General features: G+C 31.2%; 1 protein-coding gene across 1 annotated transcript in view; it reads right to left on the bottom strand.

The window, feature by feature from the left end:
• The window catches only part of LOC107569366 (nuclear pore complex protein Nup155-like), a 54,006-nt gene that overhangs the window by 14,204 nt on the left and 29,555 nt on the right, over positions 1-10,247 (bottom strand). The window contains exons 12-23 of the mRNA XM_016255449.1: positions 8,966-8,970; positions 8,828-8,894; positions 8,451-8,452; positions 7,847-7,950; positions 7,641-7,774; positions 6,347-6,538; positions 3,186-3,324; positions 2,970-3,105; positions 1,881-2,034; positions 780-884; positions 539-693; positions 292-421 (exon numbers count right to left, since the gene is read on the bottom strand). Coding sequence (XP_016110935.1) covers positions 292-421; positions 539-693; positions 780-884; positions 1,881-2,034; positions 2,970-3,105; positions 3,186-3,324; positions 6,347-6,538; positions 7,641-7,774; positions 7,847-7,950; positions 8,451-8,452; positions 8,828-8,894; positions 8,966-8,970 — 1,323 coding nt within the window. The remainder of the gene's footprint in view (positions 1-291; positions 422-538; positions 694-779; positions 885-1,880; positions 2,035-2,969; positions 3,106-3,185; positions 3,325-6,346; positions 6,539-7,640; positions 7,775-7,846; positions 7,951-8,450; positions 8,453-8,827; positions 8,895-8,965; positions 8,971-10,247) is intronic.

The raw sequence follows: 10,247 nt of genomic DNA, 5'->3' as shown, positions 1-10,247 counted from the left end.
TTTGATTTTGAAACTTGGTTATAGAGTTTTGTGAATGTTACATTCCCTTAATGTTTCTAGACAAATCAAAGAAGTTTTGTGTCGTAACACGGTGCATCCCTAATAATTACTCATTTATCATATTGACATAAATGTAAAATTTTTTGGCAAATTGTGCAGCCCTACAAACACTTTGAAGCTTTAAAAAAAATAAAAAAAATTTAATTCTAATCAGAAACGATTGCAATTAGACTTTCCCCCCAAATTGTGCAGCTCTCCACTAAAGGTCTTCAGCTGTTTTTCTCTCAGTACCTCCATCTTTTCCTCCAGTTCATGCAGAAACTCTCCGTCGGCTCCCAGTGAAGAGACGCAGGACGAGCTCTTGGCAGAGAGGATGGCTCTGGAGATGTACTCCAGACGCTGCTTCAGAGAGATCTCCGTGCTGCATGCACACAACACCAACACAAACCCTTCAGACTGGGTGCATATAGGTATCCAGCAACAGGAATTTAAATATCTACATGCATAGTTATGAGAACTATTATAAGCAGCACTATACCTGTGCATGTCTGCTAGCCGCGCCAGAACGTGTGCCGCTTTGCCAAAGCTTCTGTTCTTCTCGTAGTATCGCCACAGAAGATCCATGTTACGCACTTTACTCTGGTCCTGTTTGATCATGTGCATCAGATGATCCTCGAGGTAGAGCGAGTTCACCTGGAGCAGAGGAGAAAACGTCCTAAACACTTCGAGCAGAGAGACTTTAGGCTATGAGGAGTAACTGTGCATGCAATCATTGGTACCTCCAGGAGTTTGTCGGTGAGATCGGCCTGAATGAGACAGTTATAGAGCGCGATGTGGAAGAGCTCGTCTTGAGATCTCTGAGCGAGACCCAGCATCTGCTCAAACTGAGGGAAGAACCAGTCAGGATCAGAGATAATCCACCGATGCTGATGCTGACAACTTCAACTCAGACTATACTTGTGCGAAGTGAAGTTAAAAATATAAATAGAGGAAAAATGTTCAATAAACATTAGAAATGTTGCCTTGGTAACTACCCAAAATCTTTTATTTGACTTGAAGTAATGACTAAAAATAAAAAATAATAATAAAGATAATAAAAAAAAATTATATGAAAATATAATTTGATGAAAAAACAAGAGATATTGCCTTAGAAACTAATTGACATTTCAAAAAAATTAAGTTTAAGTACTAAAATGACAAACTGAATAAATAACTTGAACAGGAATATTAAAAAATAATTATAATAATTATAATTATAAGAGGAAAAACTTAAACAACTGACATGAATGTAAATTAAAGTACAAAAACTATTAAAACGAATTAGAAATATAAAAAACGATAAAAATTATTAAAAGGAAAAAAAAAACATTAGAAACATTGCCTTGGAAACGATGAAAAAATAAATAAATAAATAAATAAATATATATAATATTGAACATTAGAAATGTTGACTAAAATGGCTAAAACTAGAAATATAAATAAAACAATGAAAATATAAATATTAGAGGAAATACTGGAATATAAAAAAATAATAATAATTATGATGAAAATGAAAATATAAAGAGGAAAAACTTAAATATTAGAAATGTTGCCTTGGAAACTAACTGAAATAAAAGTTGAAGTATTAAAATTACAAACTGAAAAAAGGCAAAAAATTGAAATAAACTAACAATAAAAATGTAAGAGGAAAAAATTAAACATTAGAAATGTTTCCTTGGCAACTAAATTAAAAAAGTTGAAGTACTAAAACTATCAAAATGGGGGGGGATTAAAGCTAATTAGAAATATTCTAAATATTAGCAAGCACTACAAGTAGTATATAAATAACAGCATCTCACAGGTTCAAACTGAAGCATATGAAGCTCTAGCGTGTGACTCACATGAGCGGCAGAGTCCTCATTGCTCAGCATGTTGGGGTCAGAGGTCATGACGGGGGGTCCGGGTTGTTTAGGGACGCTGGGAGACTGAGGGGCCGCTTTACTCTGGTTCACCAGCTCCTGCATGGTGTCCGTGATGCATTTATAACAGCAGAGCCTGGACAAAAACAAGAGTTACAGCCCAATTTAAACCTGCAAATCCCACATGAGCACCTCAGGATCCTGTAAAAGAACTAGGGATGTAACGATTAACCGCGGAAACGGTAACCCAGGAAACACTGCATCATTGCTGTTCATAAGCGCAGCGCTGCTTTGTTTACAGCGGTAACCCAGGAAACGCTGCATCATTGCTGTTCATAAGCGCAGCGCTGCTTTGTTTACAGCGGTAACCCAGGAAACGCTGCATCATTGCTGTTCATAAGCGCAGCGCTGCTTTGTTTACAGCGGTAACCCAGGAAACGCTTTAAGCGCCACCTGCTGGCAGAGAGTGCATCTGCGTCTCGTTCAGCTCGTCGCTGTTTCATGCAGATATTTTTATGTATAGTTTCACAAAACTGAAATCAAATCATTCTGTTTTTGCTTCAAATTTCGAAACTATACAGTCTAATTTAGATTAAAAACTGCTCGTGTTGCACGCATGCAGCATCTGTGTTTGGATCGTGATTAAAATGCAGTGTTAGCCTCTGATATTAAATGTTAAGAGCACAAGACAAAGCCTTAGTTTGTTTATAAGATGATATTTATTTTATTTGTGTTACTTATTTATTTGATTTGGGGCTTGTTTTAAAATGTCAATGTAGTTTTGTTATTTACATTTACATTATATTGTGTTATTTAGCAGACGCTTTTATCCAAAGCGACTAACAAACGAGGACAATAGAAGCGATCAAAATCAACAAAAGAACAACAATATGCAAGTGCTATATTAGTATATTATTATAGTGTTATATTTAAATTTCACAAAGAAACGTGCAGCATTTTGTCCAAGCAATAATAAAAGGACACGTTTAATTTATAATTGGTCTTAAATCTAATTTTGAATCGAATCGTGACTCGTTACATCCCTAAAAGGAAGTGTGTGTGTGCACTGACCGCTGCTGGAAGGCCTGCAGGCCGCTGGAGTCCTCCTCCGGCTCTCCGTTCCTGTAGAAGTGCAGCCCCAGCTTCTGAGGGTCTTTCTTATCAGCGGCTGTGAGACACAGCTCCAGCACTCCCTCATAGAAGCGCACTGGACGAGCACAGAATGTGATCAGGGTGTTATACAACGATAAAAGCAGGTGAATCGTTTAAAGCTCACTCTGCACTCACCTTGCCGGTACTGCGAGCAGACGAGGGGCAGGTCTGTGTGGTGACTGATCTGCTGATAGAGGCGCAGGGACTCCTTCAGCGTTCGCTCCTTCTCCAGCTTGCTCTGGATCTGTCTGGAGCCCTGCAGAAGCTCATTGGCCTGTCGGGAGGGAAAGAGATCGGATAACGACATGATTCTCAACCGCTTACGGTTTAAAATAATAATAGTTTTTAAAAAAAGCATAGTTATGGTCAAGGAATACAAAAAAAAGTTTCTCTTTTATTTTTCAAATAATAGTCTGTTAATAGTAAAAAAAATAAAATGAAAATAGAATTAAAATTTAAGTTAATAAAAGCTGCTATACTTAGCTATACGAAAACATTTAAAATAAAATACAAAAAAAATATTAATAAAGAATTAAATGAATAAATAAAAATTTACTAAAGACTAAATAAAACCAATAAATAAACAAATAGCTACACTAAATACAAAAAATTACTAAAAAAAACAAAATAAAAACAATAAATAATACTTTTCGCTCTATATAAAACAAAAATTAAATTATTAGTAAATAAAACTAACAACTCAATTAAAAACCAAACAAATTGAGTGAAAAAAAAGTACACAAATAAAATAAATACGTTAAATAATAATTTTTCTAATAAAGGTAAGTGTCACTAAATAAATGTAAATCAAAAATAAAATAAACAAATAAATACAATAAATAAAAAAAGAACTAAATATTGAAATAAAAAAATAATAAATAAAAAAACTAAACTAAATAAAAATAAAATACAAAATAAATGTAATAAATAAAATAAAAACTAAAATAAATTAATAACTAAAAACTAAAATAAAATAAAAAATAAGCCAAATAAAAATAAAAAATAGCTACACAAAATAAATGAACAAATAAAAAAAATTTAATCATTTAAAATAAAATACAAAAAAAATATTAATAAAGAATTAAATGAATAAATAAAAATTTACTAAAGACTAAATAAAACCAATAAATAAACAAATAGCTACACTAAATACAAAAAATTACTAAAAAAAACAAAATAAAAACAATAAATAATACTTTTCGCTCTATATAAAACAAAAATTAAATTATTAGTAAATAAAACTAACAACTCAATTAAAAACCAAACAAATTGAGTGAAAAAAAAGTACACAAATAAAATAAATACGTTAAATAATAATTTTTCTAATAAAGGTAAGTGTCACTAAATAAATGTAAATCAAAAATAAAATAAACAAATAAATACAATAAATAAAAAAAGAACTAAATATTGAAATAAAAAAATAATAAATAAAAAAACTAAACTAAATAAAAATAAAATACAAAATAAATGTAATAAATAAAATAAAAACTAAAATAAATTAATAACTAAAAACTAAACTAAAATAAAAAATAAGCCAAATAAAAATAAAAAATAGCTACACAAAATGAACAAATAAAAATTTTTTAATAAAAACAACAAAAAAACTGAAATCAGTAAATAAATAAAACAAAAAAGTAAATTAAAAACAAACTAAAAAAAAAAATGCATACATACAAAACCAACAACAACAAAACTAAACCAAATAAATAATGAGTAAATAATAAATATTATAATATAAACCAAATATTAAATAATTAACTAATAGTGAGCTGTGTCTCACCTTTATTTGACCCTCTAACTCTAACACTTTCTATTCTATTTTAATTCTACTTCATATTTTATCTTCTTTTTTTATTTGATAAAAAAAAACAACAACAAAAAAACACTAGCTTTCTATTTTTTTCTATCTACTTGTTTTTCTTTGTGTGTGTGTGTGTGTATTTATGTGCGTGTATAATATATATATATATATGTGTATATCTACTGAGTGAAAAAAAAGTACACAAATAAAATAAATACGTTAAATAATAATTTTTCTAATAAAGGTAAGTGTCACTAAATAAATGTAAATCAAAAATAAAATAAACAAATAAATACAATAAATAAAAAAAGAACTAAATATTGAAATAAAAAAATAATAAATAAAAAAACTAAACTAAATAAAAATAAAATACAAAATAAATGTAATAAATAAAATAAAAACTAAAATAAATTAATAACTAAAAACTAAACTAAAATAAAAAATAAGCCAAATAAAAATAAAAAATAGCTACACAAAATGAACAAATAAAAATTTTTTAATAAAAACAACAAAAAAACTGAAATCAGTAAATAAATAAAACAAAAAAGTAAATTAAAAACAAACTAAAAAAAAAAATGCATACATACAAAACCAACAACAACAAAACTAAACCAAATAAATAATGAGTAAATAATAAATATTATAATATAAACCAAATATTAAATAATTAACTAATAGTGAGCTGTGTCTCACCTTTATTTGACCCTCTAACTCTAACACTTTCTATTCTATTTTAATTCTACTTCATATTTTATCTTCTTTTTTTATTTGATAAAAAAAAACAACAACAAAAAAACACTAGCTTTCTATTTTTTTCTATCTACTTGTTTTTCTTTGTGTGTGTGTGTGTGTGTGTGTGTATTTATGTGCGTGTATAATATATATATATATGTGTATATCTACCTTGCTACGTGTACTGCGTTAGGCTAACCGAGACTTGTCATTTGCACTTATATATTGTTGGCTCTTTTGTTAGATTTGACTGCTTTTATTGTCCTCATTTGTAAGTCGCTTTGGATAAAAGCATCTGCTAAATGACTAAATGTAAATAAAACCCTGTGACTCCTTCCCCACAGCTGCCTTGTTATTTTTCCCTCTTGTTTTGTGTCTCCATGTGTTCGTGGTTTGTGTCGAGTCTGACTGGAGTCTCATTGAGACGCACAGGTACCTTGGAGCAGATGCTGTCGTCGCTGCTGTACAGCAGAGGGCAGATGTCTCTCAGGTGAGCGCTGACGGTGTCTACACACGCGCTGTCTTTGATGTACACGTTAATGATGGCGGTGATGAGAGCGCCACTCAGCTCGAGTCCAGAAACAACCACATCTTTAAAACTCACCGCTTTGGATAAAAGCGTCTGCTAAATTACTAAATGTAAATAAAACCCTGTGACTCCTTTCCCACAGCTGCCTTGTTATTTTTCCCTCTTGTTTTGTGTCTCCATGTGTTCGTGGTTTGTGTCGAGTCTGACTGGAGTCTCATTGAGACGCACAGGTACCTTGGAGCAGATGCTGTCGTCGCTGCTGTACAGCAGAGGGCAGATGTCTCTCAGGTGAGCGCTGACGGTGTCTACACACGCGCTGTCTTTGATGTACACGTTAATGATGGCGGTGATGAGAGCGCCACTCAGCTCGAGTCCAGAAACAACCACATCTTTAAAACTCACCGCCTTAATCTGGTCCTGAAACTCCTGACGCAGAAAGAAGACCACATGAACGCTTGTGCATCAAGAATTTGACGGTGAAGTGAACAGTGTTCATGGGTCAAAGACGTTAAGATGTTCGCATCAAAAGAAATTGATTATATGTGACCTCTTAAGGGTCAATTTTCTCAAAATTGAGATGTATACATCATCTGAAAGCTAAATAAATAATCTTTCCATTGCTGTATGGTTTGTTAGGATCGGACAATATTTGGCTGAGATACAACTATTTGAAAATCTGGAATCTGAGGATGCAAAAAAATCTAAATATTGAGAAAATCATCTTTAAAGTTGTTCAAATGAAGTTCTTAGCAATGCATATTACTAATCAAACATTACGTTTTGATATATTTACGGTAGGACATTTACAAAATATCTTCATGGAACATGATCTTTACTTAATATCCTAATGATTTTTGGCATAAAAGAAAAATCTATAATTGTGACCCATACAATGTATTGTTGGCTATTGCTACAAATATACCCCAGCGACTTAACACTGCTTTTGTGCTCCAGGGTCACAAATGTCCATAGAAAGCACATTAAATGTTAGTGTCTACTTTTAAGGTTTCAAATAAGTTTTTGGAGGATAAAATGTTAAAATTTGGTTTAAATAATGTCATTCAGTGCAACACAATATTTATGTAAAAATTCAAACATGCTTATTCTAACCTGTACATATTAAAATATATAAAAGAATAAGAGAGCATATTAAATTTTAAATGAGTAAAACGTTCTTACTGACCAATGGGCAAAACCTAGGATAGTGGCACATTTTAAACATTAATTAGTATTTGGGGTGAAAGTAATTAGTCTTTTAATGTGTCATAAATTGTAAATATGCCTGACACGATCGTTACACTGAATTAATTTTAGTGGGTCTCTTCTGTAAATCAGGGAAAATGTATGATATTTAATTTTTGCTCGGAAGAACAAAAACAAAATTGCAATTACATTAAAAAGAAAACTTTTTAACATTTTTTGGGAAAAACAACAACAATTTAAAGCAGTATTACACTTATTGTTTTTATGCTTAAACCCTTTTTAGTCTCGGAAAGCACGAGGGGTAACAGAGAGAGATGGGTCGTACTTTGGGCATCTCAGAGACGATGAGGCTGAACTGATGGTCACACAGGAGCTTCCAGAGCGCCAGCGTCTGATAGGAGCGATGGATCAACTGCTGCATGGCCTGAAGAGATGCTTTCTCATACGCTTGAGCCTCCGCTGAGGAGCAAACATGAGGAGATGGTGAACACCTGAGCGCTCACAGATACACAGAAACACACTGAAACTCACTGTGGTACTTCCTCTGGAGCTCCTGCTGCACTTGCTGAGAGCTGGAACCATCGGGCCGCATGAATCCCAGAAGCCTTTGCTGTAGGTTCGCCGGCGAGCTGAAACTGAGGAGGTCAAGTGAGTTATAGTGAAGGATAGTTATGGTTACATATGCACTTTTAATGTAATAAAAGAATTGTTAATAAAAATAGGGAACCAAAAAAATGGAATTAAGATCAGTGATAAAGTATTCAAATATTTTTTGTTTTTAAATAAATACTACATTTCACTAAATAAATGAAAAAAAACAAAAAAAAACTAAAATAACTAAATGAAACAAATTTAAAATGTTATAGAATTTTTTTTTAAAAATAAAAAATTTGCATTAAATTAAAATAAATAACAAAAATAAATAAAAAAGTTAACTACATATTAGTAAATGAAACGAATAACAAATTAAATACTAAATAAATATAAAAATTGTAACAAAAATAAAATAAAAATATAATATATATATTTATATCACTCACAATAAACAAAATAAATAAATCAGTATTCAATTAAATACTCACAACAAAATAAATAGATTTTTTTTTATTTCTTGTAAAAATGCTCCAAAACCTGCCGCTACTCACAATAAACAAAGCACTTCCGTAAAAAAAAAATACTCTAAAATATGTCAGTCCTAACAACAAAAATACATAAAAATGCTCCAAAATTTGTCACTCACAATAAACAAAATATACAAATAAAAAAACTAGATAAATATAACGTTTGTAGAAATGCTTCAAAATCTGTCATTACTCCCAATAAACTAAATAAATAAATCAGTATTCAATTAAATACTCACAACAAAATAAATAAATACAAACAAAATAAATGAAGTTTTTTTTATTTCTTGTAAAAATGCCCCATCAGTCGCAACAAAGAAATAAATTCATACAAAACAAATCATCAAAACATTATTTTTTTTTAAATGCTCTAAAATCGGTCATTACTCACAATAGTCACAGTCTGACTGCCTTTGGTTAAGATGGTCTCCGCCGAAAGACTCCCATCCCAGATGTTCCTGTTTCAAAGCATCAACATTTGACAAGAATCAGTTAAAACAAACCTTCATCCAGCTGTTACAAGAAACACCTTCTCTATTAATGCATCATGTCAAAACTGCAGACATAAAGCCGTGCAACATATCAAATACTCGCAATACATTCGTGACTATTTTGTTGCCAATATAAAATTAAGAAACATCATGATTTGTGAATATTGCAATGGTTTTAAGGTACATTTTATTTAGTCATTCAATGAACTGATAAAATGTATCGTATTTTCCGGAATAATTGTTGCACTGGATCAAAATTGTTAATTTTTAAAAAAAAATAGAGATGCACCGATTTTTTTCTAAGAACTATAATTGACAGCATATACAAACAAAAATCTTTTTTCAATGCAAAATTTTATTTACTTAAAATAAATTGTTAAACGCTACAATTTCCCCCACACCGCACTAAGTTACAGATGTTTTCTCACTTAGACAACTCTCAAAATAAAGTGCTCTGTGACTGGAAAGAGGTAGAAATGAGTTGCATAAAACGGATGTCATTTCCCACGGTGTTTATAAATTGATTTTTTCCAAACCTCATTAAATGTCATCTTTCACGTCAAATTCTTAAATTTCATCAATTAATGCAGTTAGAATAATAAGACACTGTAGAGTTGTTACCATTCAAATGAAATCAGTATCAACAAACTCAGAAGCTGCATCTGAAGTGGCATTAAATGCATTTACACCACAAAATTGCAAATGCATAAATAATGTTATAAGATTAATGTTTTAGATATTTTTTGAACATACAGATAAGAAACATTGGGGAAAATGCAATACTTTTAAATATGAAACCAAAGCACCAGTAGGTGGCGGCAAATTACTGTTTTAATGATCGAGTCATTTAGTCATTCATTCAACCGATTCGTTCAAACGGCTGATTCATTCAGAAACACGTAAGCGACTCTTTATGAATAGGTTACTGAATCACCGACTCATTCGATTCGTTCAAAAACGTGGATTCATTCAGTAACGAAACACTGCTGTGTTGATCAGAGACACAACAGTTCTGCTGTGGCTTTGATTGGAACAATTTTCAGTAGCAAAATTGAGCAAAAACAGTCAATATTGTGTCTAAAATGTAAGACACTTAATTTTAACTTCTTGTTTATTGAACTATAATTGTATAAAATCAGTCACATTGCAATCGTGCTGATATTCGGGAAAACATCTTGGTCGTGTAATGTTGCTTACCTATATCATATATTATAAATATCTTTTTTTTCTAGCGCAGTATGCATCTATAACTTTCTGTGATATACTTTGTGTGCTGTTGCGCTCATTTGTTTTGATTTGAGTCTCTCTCTCTCTCTCTCA

Source organism: Sinocyclocheilus grahami, unplaced genomic scaffold (genome assembly GCF_001515645.1).
Source record: "Sinocyclocheilus grahami isolate Dianchi unplaced genomic scaffold, SAMN03320097.WGS_v1.1 scaffold1339.1, whole genome shotgun sequence".
Classification (NCBI taxonomy): domain Eukaryota; kingdom Metazoa; phylum Chordata; class Actinopteri; order Cypriniformes; family Cyprinidae; genus Sinocyclocheilus; species Sinocyclocheilus grahami.
This window is presented reverse-complemented; position numbering and strand designations above follow the sequence as displayed.